This window comes from Macaca fascicularis, chromosome 15, assembly GCF_037993035.2.
Source record: "Macaca fascicularis isolate 582-1 chromosome 15, T2T-MFA8v1.1".
Lineage (NCBI taxonomy): Eukaryota > Metazoa > Chordata > Mammalia > Primates > Cercopithecidae > Macaca > Macaca fascicularis.
The window spans coordinates 126,443,340-126,456,968 of NC_088389.1; the positions used below are offsets into that span (position 1 = coordinate 126,443,340).

Here is a 13,629-nt window from a genome sequence, read left to right on the forward strand (position 1 = left end):
AGGTTGGAGCAATTCTCCTGCCTCAGCCTCCCAAGTAACTGGGATTATAGGCACGCATCACCATGACTGGCTTATTTTTGTATTTTTAATAGAGACGGGATTTCCCCGTTGAGCAGGCTGGTCTCGAACTCCTGACCTCAGGTGATCTGCCTGCCTTGGCCTCCCAAAGTGCTGGGATTACAGGTGTGAGATACGGCACCTGGCCCAAAACAACTCTTTTTATACATGAGAGTGAAGACTTCAGTGTGTGCCCATTTTCCCATATGACTGACACCTAAGCCCTCTAGTTTTATGGAAATTTAACTTTTTATGGAACATACCATATTTATCAAATTTAACCTTTTATGAAATTAACCAACTTATGGAAATTGACTTTGTACAAATTATTTATCTTCACATAATTAAAACTGTAATTCACAGATTCTGAAACTTACATTATTTGAAATTCACATCACCTATCTATCAACCAGTTGCTACTGATTTTAGTGTAACATTTCACATTTTCAGAATATGATCTATCTGGAATATACATATAAGAAAATGTTCCACAATTGTTTTCATTTCAGGGTGAATTTACCTAGGAAAGAGGAATATTTTAGAGAGTCCCTCCTTTTTTTCTTTTCATTGTGCTGCCATAATGTTGAGAATCAACCAGATGCATCTGTTCCCTAAGCTCAGCAGTTCAGGAAAAGACAACCCAGATTCTAGAGAGTTTTGGTTCCCACTCTAGCCACTCATCTGGGTCCCCATGTCCTCACTGTGAAAGGATAGCCTTCGACCAAATATTGTCTAAGGAGCTTTCAAGCTCTAAAATTCTATGATGAGTTGTCAAGCAATGAACAACCAACTAATCAGGGAAGCAAACTAAAATACATTTCCTGTGGCCAAATTCTCAGAGCCCAGGGATCAACTTATCAAGAGGGGGAGGAGTCAAACTGTTCAAGAGCAGAGCCACACACACAAAACAAGTATCAGCTAGGAAACAGCACTTTTCTGCCTCTATCTAAACATGACCTAAAAACAAAAGATAAATAGGGTTTAAAACTTTAATGTGTATACTCAGCACACAGACTTCCTATTCACAAGAAGGAAAGATACTTCTGCATAATTACAAAGTCCTATACTTTGTCTGTTCATACTATACAAAGCATAAAATTATATACTTGCAAAGTATGAAAATATTTAAAATGATATAATTATCTGTATTTATGACACTTTTTTTTTTTTGAGACGGAGTTTAGCTCTGTCACCCAAGCTGGAGTGCAGTGGCACAATCTCGGCTCACTGCAACCTCTGCCTCCCAAATTCCCGACATTTAAACAACTTACTCTCAAAAGACCAGAATGTCATGGAGATATTTGTTTTTCTGTACTTCTAGGGAGCCACACGGACCACTCCCTTGTAATATCTATTCAAAACAAGACCCACTCCTTTAAAATCCCTGGTAGTCTGGGAAACTGGGTGGCTTTCCAAGGCTGAGCCCCTGGGCCAGTCTGAAAGGTCTCCTCCTCTTCCTCCACGTCAAAACAAAGGGCTGTGACCTACCGTTTCTGCTCTCTAAGACAGCCTCTCACTCTCTAGCTTTCTTGGCCGCCCCTACAGACAAACATGTAGACCTTTTTAAATTTAAGGCCTTCACTGATGTCCTTAGGGGAAACAGAGGAGGAATGAATAGGAGAATCAACCTTAAGAAAAAGTGCTTACGGAGCTGCTCATCTCTAGCTTCAGACACAACCCCCCTACTTCCTTATTTAGCAGTGCTTAAGGCAAAAGCCCACAACAATTGAAGTCAAAGAGCCCCTTCCTGAGGTGCTCTATGAAAATTTGCATTTCTGAGAGGCTTCCAAGGGGACTGACTCAAATTCATCTTTCTTTTCCCCAGGCTGGCAGTTAACTGCGGAACTGCAGGATAAAACGTTCAAGTGCTGGTGAAAAATAGGGACAGCTTGCAGATGTAAAATTGGGGGCCATGAAATCTTAACACTGCTTTCCAATCTTCTCACCCTTTTAGATGCTACCATGGACGTTTGTTTAAAGGCCCTCCAAAATGACAGTTTTTGGTTAAGTTCCAGGAAGATAGGGCATTATTTTAATCCAGTAGAAAAAGAAGAGGATATGACCCTACAGTGTGACAGATAAAAAATTCAAGGACTAAATTTGCCCCTTGCGTCAATCCTTCACGATATAATCGGACGTGTCGACACCTCGGTATACACAGCAATGAGTGTATAAAATTACTGAATTAATGTGGGTGCTGGATTCCGAGATGAGAAACTGAGGTGCAAACCACCACGGTATATTGTGGTTCCACGGAAGTTTTATCGGGTCCTTAAGAAGCCCTTGCTTGGCCTCTTTGAACATAGGTCGATAAATAGAGCGTAGTTGTTTAAATAGTTCTACTAAAGTTCTGCAATTAACTCTACTTTAAATGTATACAGCTGCAGGTAATGTACTCAGGCCATACTCTCCCAAGCAGGCAGCCATGGCAAAAGTCCCTTTCTCTTGGCGCGAATTACAAGGAAATTCAAGAAATGCTTTAAGATATATACATGCCAAAGACCTGGAGTTAAGTTACTAGGGTGGGGCTGTGTAAATGTTTGGTGACTCACTAAAGGAAGTTGGGATGTGGGGTGCTGGCACCCGGAGCACACTGAAGAAACAGAAGTTGGGGGGCTGGCGAAGGTCGCTAGCACACTTTATCTCTGATTGGCGGAAGCCCTCAGAGTTTTCTTTATGGCGTCACCGAGTACCTGCCTGTAGAAAGGCCCCGTCTCCGTGACGTCACGCCGCGCTGGCCAATGAAAGGCCTCAGTCTGCGGGCCCCGAGGAGGGTTGTGGGCCCTTTTTTGTGAATGAAGCGCCACGGAACAGCCCTCCTGGGGTCCCCACGAGCCGCGTCCGGCTGTGCCCCGGCGCCTACGCAGCAGCGCTCGCGGCCGCGGTGGGCACGCACGGTTACCCCGGGCAGCCCCAGCCGCCAGCGGCAGCCCAGTCGCCTCGGCCGCGCCAGCAGGCTGCGGGCACCTGGGGGCGGGCTGGGGGCGCCGGCCGCGGCAGGAGGCGCTGTAGAGAGGGCTGCGGCGCGGGTCCCGCGGCGGCCGCGGGAGGGAGCGGGGCAGGCGCTGTGGGCCGGGCTCCTCCTCCGGCTCCTGCGCGACCGCCTCCCGCCGGGCTCCGCCGGCGCCCGCCGTCCCCGCAGCGCCGCTCTGCGCCCGCCGCCCCGAGCGCCCGCGCGGGGCTGGCGGGAGCCTCGGCGGGCGCGCGGGCGCGCGGGGCCATGGTCGTGGCCCCCTGACGGGCCGCGGCCGCCTCCATGAAGCGGAAAAGCGAGCGGCGGTCGAGCTGGGCCGCCGCGCCCCCCTGCTCGCGGCGCTGCTCGTCGACCTCGCCGGGAGTGAAGAAGATCCGCAGCTCCACGCAGCAGGACCTGCGCCGCCGGGACTCCCAGGACGACGTGTACCTGGACATCACCGGTGAGCCGGCCGGCGGGCGCGCGGAGGGCCCCGGACGGCCGCACCCGGCGCGGGGCCCTGGCCCACCCCTCCGGGCTGCCCGGGGCCTCCGGGGCCGGGCCGAAACACTTTCGCCCCCACCCCCTTAAACGCCCCGGCCGCCACACCCCCTTTGGGAGCCTGGCTCCTGGGGAGCGCCCCCCGCCCCGAGTTTCTAGCTGCGTGGGCTGCGAGCTATAACTTTAGCCGGTGCACCCTCCTCCACCGGCAAGATGGACCGAGGGTCACCTTTCTAAGTTACAGGCGTCAGCCTGGCGTCTCGAACCTGCCGCTCCTCCCCGCGGGCTGCTTCTGAGTTCCTGTGGATTCCGCCTCCAGGGGTTGCGAGTCCGGTTGGCCCTCGGGCGAGTCACAACCTCTCAATCAGCCCCAGAGGATTCCCCGAGCGCGCTGACCGCGCCTGGCACGGGAGCTGCCCCTTTTTGGCGTTGGCCAAACCCCCGCTGCTCCGTAGCCTTGGGACCTTGGGGGCGCCGCGTTGCCGGTCCGGCGCGGAAGCCCGAGCCCCGCTCCCGGGCCTCCCGCGCCCCGCCCCCTAGCGCGCCCCCGCGCGCCTCCGTCTCCAGGGGTCTGCTCCCCGCCGGGGCCTCGAGAAGGAAGGTGTCACGTTGATGGCATTTGAGCCAGCCGGCAAGATGAATGCCCGGGTTGTCACTTTTGAGAAATCCCAGCCAGCCAGAGCAGGTAGCCAAGCAGCCCTTCGATAACTGTTCTGTTAGTGCTGATTCGACCGTTCTTGGAGACTCATATATCCAATTTGGCAGCTGTTAGGTTTGCTGGGATTGACAGTGACGCGTGTAAAGGCATTAAATGTGATGATGTATGTGCCAACGCTGTGTAAACAGCAGAGCTGTCCACGGTTTTGAGGGAATTGGCAGTCTGTTTTCAGTGGCGGGGAATGTGCCAACCTCGGTGCGTGGCGTTAATTAGAACTGTTTCCCGCCCCTAGCCTTTGATAAACCAGGTAAGCTGGAGTGGCGAGAACATTAAGTTGAAGTGTTGAGACAAACAGACGTTTAGGAGAAATAATATTCTAGGTTCATAGACACTCTGGAAACTAAGGTCCTTTTGAAATGAAGCTGAGAGCAGAGCAGGTTTTCTCGGCTTTCGTGGATGGCCCTTGGGAACCAGAGCGGGCAGAGGAAGGGGTTGCCCTGAGTACCCAGTCCCCCCCGCCGATAGCTACGGGGGGGTGTGCGGGAGGTGAAGCCTGCTGAGGCTGAGAAGCCAGGTCCCTCCAACGTTGTGCACTTCCCAGAAGAAGGCCTCACCGAGGACGGGTGGGGCTGGGAGCGGGTGGGCCTACACGTAGTTTCTGCCCGTTATTATTTATACCTCTTCAAAGGATCTGTGTTGAATGGAATTTAATTTTAAGACAATTAATGCATGTGCATGGTGCAGAACTCCAATTCTAAAGGTGCACAGGAGTACTTACAGAAAAGTTGGTCTCACAGCCTCCAAGTGTCCTTCTCTAGAGGCAACTACTCTTCCCAGTTTCTTGTGAAGCCTTCCAGAAATAGACTGTGCATGCATCTATATATGCTATATATTCTTTACCATACACGTGCGAGTAGCACACAGCATGTTGTGTTGCACATTGTTCCATTTTCGTAGTGTTTCTTATTAGAATGATTGTTCTGAGTTGGTGCATACAAGACTGGCTTGATTTTAATTACCGCTTAGGCCAACGTACATACGGTTTTATGAATGAAACCATTAACGAGTACGTATGGATTTAAATGTATATGTAGATTTAAATTTTTTTTAACCTATTTAGACAGTCCCTGTTGATGAACATTTAGGTTTTCAATCAGAAGGTTTGTGACGGCAAAGTCATTGGAGTAAATATTTCTCCTTGATGGAGATCAAATATGATGTGGCTAGCCTTTGTCAGGCAGTCACCAATTGATTAACTTCAGAAAAATATAACCAAGCAGAATACTGAGGAGAGGTGCATTATATGAAATAAAAATGCTATCAGAGGACGGGCAACCCTCTTGGGTCCCCTTCCACGCTGTGGAAGCTTTGTTCTTTCACTCTTCACAATAAATCTTGCTGCTGCTAAAAAAAAAAAAAAAAAATTCCTATCAGATTGCAAGCCCTAATAATGGAAGAGTCCAGCTTTAATGTAACGGAGCTCCAGGGGAGTAAAGGTTATAGTCACCTTTCCCTGTGACTTCTCTAGGTCACAGTGATAGTCCTCAGTGATAGTCTGCAGTGTGATATACAAGGCCAATTAAAGTATCTTCAGATACAGAGTTTAGATTACTTTTTATAGGGCTTTTGGGGGAAGGCTTGAGGCCTGTCCTCAGCAAATGGCAACTGGTCCTTTCCTTCCCAATGTGTTTTTCCCTCTATTATTGTTTTCTTAATTTAAAAAGCAGTGCATGCACACTTCTAAAAAGTCAAACATTGTCAAATGAGTTTTTTCTTTTTTTTTTTTTAGACGGAGTCTTGCTTTGTTTCCCAGGCTGGTGTGCAGTGGCTCAGTCTCGGCTCTGCCTCCTGGGTTCAAGGAATTCTCCTGCGTCAGTCTCTCAAGTAGCTGGGAATACAGGTGCCTGCCACCACGCCTGGCTAATTTTTGCATTTTTAGTAGAGACGGGGTTTCACCATATTGGCCAGGCTAGTCTTGAACTCCTGACCTTGTGATCCGCCCGCCTCGGCCTCCCAAGGTGCTGGGATTACAGGTGTGAACTTTCACCTGGCCTATCAAATGAGTTTTATGGAATCTCCCTCCCTTGGTAATGTTTTTCCTCCTTCAGTTTTCTGTGCACATTCAAGTTTCTGGAAATTGTGCCTTATCAGCAAGATTAGTTCTCTTTTTTTTGAGACGGAGTCTCGCTCCGTTGCCCAGGTTGGAGTGCAGTGGCGCTATCTGGGCTCATCACACCCTCTGCCTCCCAGGTTCAAGCAGTTCTGCCTCAGCCTGCTGAGTATTTGGAACTACAGGTGCATGCCCATGTCCAGCTAATTTTTGTATTTTTAGTAGAGATGGGGTTTCACTATGTTGGCCAGACTGGTCTTGAACTCCTGACTTTGTGATCCTCTCCAGCCTAGACCTCCCAAAGTGCTGAGGTTATAGGCGTGAACCACTGTGCCCGGCTGATTATCTTTTGATGGCTGCCATGTATGGCCAAATCATGATTTATTTAGTAGTAATAAATAGATGGTTATTTGGGAGTTTTCCAGTCCCTATTGCAAATGTCTGCAGTAGCATCAATGTATGTGTCTGTCTATATGTGTGACTGTATCTATAGAATGTATTTCTAGAAGTGAAAATGTCAGGCCAGAGTACATATGGACTTTATCCATTCCTCAGTGGACTTTTTGACTATTAGGAATAATGCTGCTGTGAGCATTCATATACACGTTGTTGCATGGACATGTTTTCAGTATAACACCCAGGAGCAGAATGGCAGGATCACATGGTATCTCCATGTTTAATGTTTTAAGGAACCGTCAGACTCTTTTTGCAGAGTGGCTGCACCACCAGCGTTCCTGTAAGCAGTGTACCAATTATTCCACATCCTTGCCAACACTTATTATTGGATTGACAAGATTCTTTCACAGTGGAGTAGGTTTGTAAAAATTAATGCATGTTGTCACTTCTGTCCACCCTGCCCTTCAATACATCATTTTTTAACTTAGCCCCTTGACATTTTTATTGCAGCCTATTTAATCTGTAAATTGAATTCCCATAGATCCCAGGATACTTCATGTGTGTGTATTTAATATAGGATGCTTAATGCCTATTTTTTTTCCTGTTGTCATTTGTTATATATCACTATTGTTTAGTATCTAGCCACCCACACCCCTATACTGGGCATTTACTCTTACTAGGAGCAGACTAAGGGGTTTAATTCTCATTCCAATCCCATCCACCTCTCACCGAGCCATTCATTCACCTCTTGCCATGTGCAATGACATGAATTTTTTTACTTGAGCTGTACTGCTAGTTCAGTTTCAGTCTACCATGAAAACAAAAGGTCATAAAGACAATGTAGGCCGGGCGCAGTGGCTCATGTCTGTAATCCCAGCACTTGGGGAGGCTGAGGCAAGTGGATCACCTGAGGTCAGGAGTTCGAGACCAGCCTGGCCAACATGGTGAAACCCCTTCTCTACTAAAAATACAAAAATTAACTGGGCATGGTGGCATGTGTCTGTAGTCCCAGCTACTTGGGAGGCTGAGTCAGGAGAATTTCTTGAACCAGGGAGGTGGAGGTTGCAGTGAGCTGAGATTGTGCCACTGCACTCCAGCCTGGGTGACAGATTGAAACTACACCTCAAAAACAAAGCAAAACAAAACAAAACAGGCAGTGTAAACTGTAAGCGTTAATGCTAAAAAGATGCTGAGTACAGATCAGAATGAGCTGTTACCAGTCTAGGAAACTGGAGGAAGTGGGGAGGTTGAGGAGGGTTTTCAAGGAAAAAATACTAGATTTTTCTATGAACCTCCTTAATGTCAGAGGTCTGAATCTTTTTTTTTTTTTTTTTTTTGAGACGGAGTCTGGCTCTGTTGCCCAGGCTGGAGTGCAGTGGTGTGATCTTGGCTCACTGCAAGCTCTGCCTCCCGGGTTCACGCCATTCTCCTGCCTCAGCCTCCCAAGTAGCTGGGACTACAGGTGCCCGCCACCACGCCCAGCTAATTTTTTGCATTTTTAGTAGAGACAGGGTTTCACCGTGGTCTCAATCTCCTGACCTTGAGATCTGCCCGCCTTGGCCTCCCAAAGTGCTGGGATTACAGGCGTGAGCCACTGCTCCCGGCCCAGAGGTCTGAATCTTTATCTCTATTTTCCCATCCCTTAAATAGGGACCTCCATTCATGGCAGTGTACTTTTTCCTTTCCACAGGAAAAAAAAATTGAAAGACTCTAACAGTATTGCATATATCTATGTTTGATAATTTATAAGATGTAAGAGTTGGTGCAGCACTTCAATTTATTTTACTATTTTTATTTTTTAAATTTCTGATTAGACTGGGAGCAGTAGCTCACGCCTGTAATCCCAGCACTTTGGGAAGCCCAGGTGGGCAGATCGCTTGAGCCCAGGAGTTCAAGACCAGCCTGGCCGACATGGCAAAACCCCTACTCCGGAGGCTGAGGTGGGAGAATCACTTGAGCCTGGGAGGTCAAGGCTGCAATGAGCTGTGTTCGTTCCACAGCACTCTACCCTGGGCAAAAGAGACATAGTGAAACCCTGTCTCAACAAAAAAAAAAGGAAAGAAAGAAAAGAAAAATTCGGATTAGTAAAGAATATTGGTGCCGGTGTGGTGACTCACGCCTGTAATCCCAGCACTTTGGGAGGCCAAGGTGGGTGGATCACCTGAGGTCAGGAGTTCGAAACCGGCCTGGCCAAGATGGTGAAACCCTGTCTCTACTGAAAATACAAAAATCAGCTGGGGCTGGTGGCGGATGCCTGTAATCCCAACTACTTGGGAGGCTGAGGCAGGATAATTGCTTGAACCCAGGAGGCGGAGGTTGCAGTGAGCCGCGATCGTGCCACTGTACTCCCTCCTGGGCGACAAGAGCAAAACTGTGTCTCAAAAAGAAAAAAAGAATATTAGTAATAGCTACTGGGTCTGCCATGATCTAACTTTTAAAGACTGTCTGTATTATCACAGCAAATAATTTTATTGGAGAAACACTAATTGAGGTCAAGATTGTCATTTTAAAGCACTGATTAATGGTGATATATTGGATACTCATCAAATAAACAAATACGGTGTTGTCTCCTCCCTCCCTCCTTTTTAGGATCTTTAAAATTCACAGCAGACATTAGACAGGGAAAATTTATTCATTAATTCAAGAAGTATTTATTGCATGCCTACTATGTAAAATAGTTATGCATATTCATTGCAGTGATGGAAGTATATTTTTCTTGATAGAAAAGGAATGCTGTTATGTAGAACACTGAGTCAAGGAGAAAAATTGCTTTTTCTTCAAGAGTTTTGGGTTATAGTAGATTATTCGGTTTCAGGAATCGAAGCCCGTCATAGTGTGTAGTGTGCGTTTTTCTTCTTGCCTGTGTCTTGGTTCTCTACTTACACTTAAATGTGTCTGTAATGTGAATTTGTTTTCTTGATTTCTGTGCTTGCTTAATTCTTCAGCGTCTTCACTTCTGATACTCATGTTAGTCATCTGCTTTAACTCTAATCCTTAGGCACTCCAACACCACATGCAGGCAACGATTTGACAGTTTCAAATGTCACTCCGTACTTAAGTGGACATACGGAGTAGCTGGGCGCAGACATGAAGGGCAGGTGGAATAATTGTGTTGCAGAAATGGCACTGATGCCAGGGAGTTGCCAGTCAGTGCAAATGGTAATTGCTCTGTGCTTTTGAATGAGAAGGAATGTCCCCGGTTTCTGTTAGGGTTAGGAAGAGCTGGACTGAAACCACACTGTGGATATTTAGGATGGAAGAAGGGCATTGGCGCACAAGTGACATTTCTTGGAAGTTTCTGAGATAGTCTGTGGGAATCACTGAATTGATAGGACAGATGTTTTGCTTTATAGGGGAAAGAATTTCAAGAGATCAAAACCCTCCACTCTCCCCTGTGAAGAAGCCAAAGGGCCCGAGATAAAATTGGGCCACATTGATGTAGTTTCTTTCTGGCAAAGCCATGGCTACCTGACTTTTACTGTTGCCAGCAGAGAAAGCTGCTTCACAGAGTTGTACATAAATGATTTATTGGACATCCCCTAGTTAGTCCCGTGCTACTTAGGCTAGGAGATGAATCATTACCTACTGAATTTTAGGAAAAGGAGCAAAACAAGTACATCATTCAGGTCTTCTGCAGGTCATGCTGTTTTCCAAATTGACTGTCATTAACAGCCCGTTTTCCAGATATTTTATTCATTCAACAAATGCATAATGAATTTGTGCAAATGAATACCTACTCTGCCAAGCTTTCTTCCCCCTTCAAATGCTAAAAATAGAGCACTGCTAGAGATAGTCCCTGCTCTCATGCAGTTTATGTTTCCTGTGTTAATTGGGAAAACAACACTGGGAGGGTCTGAGGGAGAACTAGCATATAGAGTAACCATGTCGCATATTGTGATTGAAATCTTTAGGGAAGAAAAACTTTACTCAAAGAGTTTTTGAAGAGCCAATTCTATGAGGCCAACTACGCTAGCTGCTAGACACGAGGACACCGTGGAAACCTGGTCTCTGCCCCATCCCAGGGTTGAGCACAGGCGGGTTATCAGGAGCCTTTTGGAGGCTCGATGCTCTCATGGGCCACAGATTTGTTGTGAGAATGAAGTGAAGGGGATGCTTGTGAAGTGCTTGGTTTGATGCCCATTGATGGCCAGGGCTGCATCAGTGTTCTCTCCTGTCACACGCGTGACAGCAGCCGCGAGGACAAAGGGCAGGCTGAGGCACAGTCATCACGCCTGGAAGGGTTTCAAACTAAGAAGCAAACATTCCTGTGTACTTGCACAAAAGGTCCAGTGAATCAGCACAGTGGAAATGCAATGTGTTCCTGTCTCTGCTTCTGAGAGCGAGCTCAGGGCAGAAAAGCTCCAGACGAGGCTGGCTCCATACTTGTCAGGGCAGCGGAGGAGGTTTGGCGCCGTGGTGATCATCTTTTCTGCCTTGGGAGAAACGTTACAGTTTCTCTTGAGAAAGATGCCCTATAAGAGGAGGAATAAACCAAAGCTGTTACTTCATTCTTGAGGCTATTGTTATGTATTTTCCTTCTCCTGAAGACTTATATTGCCTAAGATTAAATTGCAGCTAAGTTTATTGTTGGGGAGGTCTTCTTAAAGATGGGAGTCCCCTCTACCATGGGAGAGCCTGAGATAGAAAATAAAACAATATATGAAATTATTTACTGATAGAATATAAATTTTCAGAGTGGTTAATTTAAAAAATGCTGTTCTTGTATATGTTTTAAAATAGTGTTTCACAGACAATTATCCAAAAGATTTGAAACTGATGGTGCATATTATTGGCAGACAGGGCCTTTGTTTGTTTGTTTGTTTGTAAAACAAATTGCCTTTCAAAGGACGTTTCCATGCTTAATGTGTCGCAGAGACACAACTTATTTGGAAAGGTTGGGAGTAGGATATAAAGAAGAAATTAGATCTTTAAATCTATTTTTTATTACCCTGGGAAAAGTGAATTTTAGTAGCCAGTATTTTTTGTTTTCCTTCCCATCTTAGCTTCTGAATATTTTTATTACCTAAGTAAATCCTTCACATTAAAATTGTTATAAGGATTTGTAAGTTGACATGAAAACATAGCCTATTTGAACATGTCAAAGCCATGCCTCCTTTAGATCAGGCGCCTTTATGAATGAGGGAAGTAGGTGCGGGGTTGTTGAGGACAAATGTGGAAGAGATTGTATTAGAGACAAACAGACTAGTTCGCAGGAACTAACCAATCTTCAAATATTCTTTCTTTCCACTGTTTCATTTTTAGCTTCCAAAGTGAGTCATTTGATTTCTAGCGTTATAAGAAGAATTGACTTCCATATTAGGCAGGGATTACTTTTGAAAACTTTTTCCAAAATTGATGGTAACCTTCCTAAACTCAAGGATATTGAACTGGAATGTGTACATCTCATCTGGACTCTCTAGTTTATATGAAAGTTTTACGCCCTTTTCTCTCTTTTTTTTTTTCTATAGCTTTTCATGGATACTGCTCCAACAAAGGTATTCAGATCATTGACTACTTTGCAGTTCTTTTATATTACTTTAAACTGTAGAATTTCATCTGTTAGTTGTCGTTCTTGGTTCCGTGCTTTCCTGTTTGCTTGTCTTAATCTTAGGCAGCAGGTCAGTTTTCTGGAACTGTAGAGCAGCGTTGGCATGTTTATGACTTAAGTGGAAATCTGTCTTTATATGAAAGGTTTTGTTGGTTTCTGTGATGGTTAATACTGAAAGTAGTTTCTGTGATATTTTATTGGATTAATATGAATACCAAGTTTTGGGTGGTAGATATTTTTTGGTAATATTCAATTTTTCTTTTTAAATTGAATCTCACTTTTGTAGGCTCTTGTGGAAAGGGTACTCACAGTGAGTTGTTATAACTATAACAGCTACTCCTGATTTTTTTTTTTTTTTTGCGGTCATTTAGTTCTTTCTAGACATTTATTTGACTAATAGATTTATATCCTATTTACTGAGTTTGGCAAGAGGGAAATGTCATGAAATGCTAACTAGGGGAACAGGGTAGTGCTTCTGTATTCTTTTTTTAATTTACAAAGTATTCTTGCTGGGTGTGGTGGCTCATGCCTATAATCCCAGCACTTTGGGAGGCTGAGGCGGGTGGATCACAAAGTCAGGAGATCGAGACCATCCTGGCTAACATGGTGAAACCCCATCTCTACTAAAAATACAAAAAAGTAGCCGGCCGTGGTGGCAAGCGCCTGTAGTCCCAGCTACTTGGGAGGCTGAGGCTGGAGAATGGTCTGAACCTGGGAGGCAGAGCTTGCAGTGAGCCGAGATTGCGCCACTGCACTCCAACCTGGGCAACAGAGTGAGACTCCATCTCAAAAAAAAAAATAAATAAATACATAAAAAAGTATTCTTATTCACTTTGACTTTCAAATGCCTCAGATATGGGCAGTAAGCACAAAACAAATCTGAATGGGCGTGGGCGTGTGTGTGTGTGTGTGTGTGTGTGTGTGTGTATGTATCTATATATCTTTCCGATTTAAAACAATTCTAACTTTAATCTTTTGGTCTTTTATACAGTTTCTTTAATCTCAGCATTGTTTATATTCTAGAGGAGCAGTTCTCTTAGAGAATGCTTCATTCACCAGTTGGTTCACAAATTTGGTCCTATTCATTGTCTTTGAGTCTGAAAAGCTGAAGAAGCTAGGCTGGATAAATTAATTCTAGTTGCATAAGATCACATATCAACTTCATTTCTCAGGTAGTTCAGTTTTATACTATTAAAATTTGGTTGGCAGTGTACTTTTTACAAAATAAAAACATCTTGTTCCTGATGTCTGTGATATTTATTGTTCTTTCAAGTTCTCATTTGAAAGTAAAATTACTTTCTTGGCACTGCTTTGTGGTTTATGACGTTGATCTTTTTATATCCAATCCATAATGCAATACTATCATTACAGATTCTGAATTCTGCAAAGCCTTCTCTCAATTTTAG

The 13,629-nt window shown here is 45.3% G+C and overlaps 1 protein-coding gene across 16 annotated transcripts in view; it reads left to right on the plus strand.

The window, feature by feature from the left end:
* The first annotated feature begins 3,151 nt into the window (after positions 1 to 3,151).
* CDC14B (cell division cycle 14B) overlaps positions 3,152 to 13,629 on the plus strand; it is a 128,523-nt gene continuing 118,045 nt past the window's right edge. For 13 of the 16 annotated variants that reach the window (XR_010581663.2, XR_010581662.2, XR_012424940.1 and 10 more), the window contains exon 1: positions 3,152 to 3,473. Coding sequence is in view for 10 of the 16 variants with exons in the window: in XM_005582332.5 (XP_005582389.1) it covers positions 3,314 to 3,473 (160 nt within the window). In the remaining 6 variants the exon portion in view is untranslated. The remainder of the gene's footprint in view (positions 3,474 to 13,629) is intronic. The other 3 variants (XM_074017979.1, XM_065530864.1, XM_045372894.3) reach the window with 2 other exon arrangements.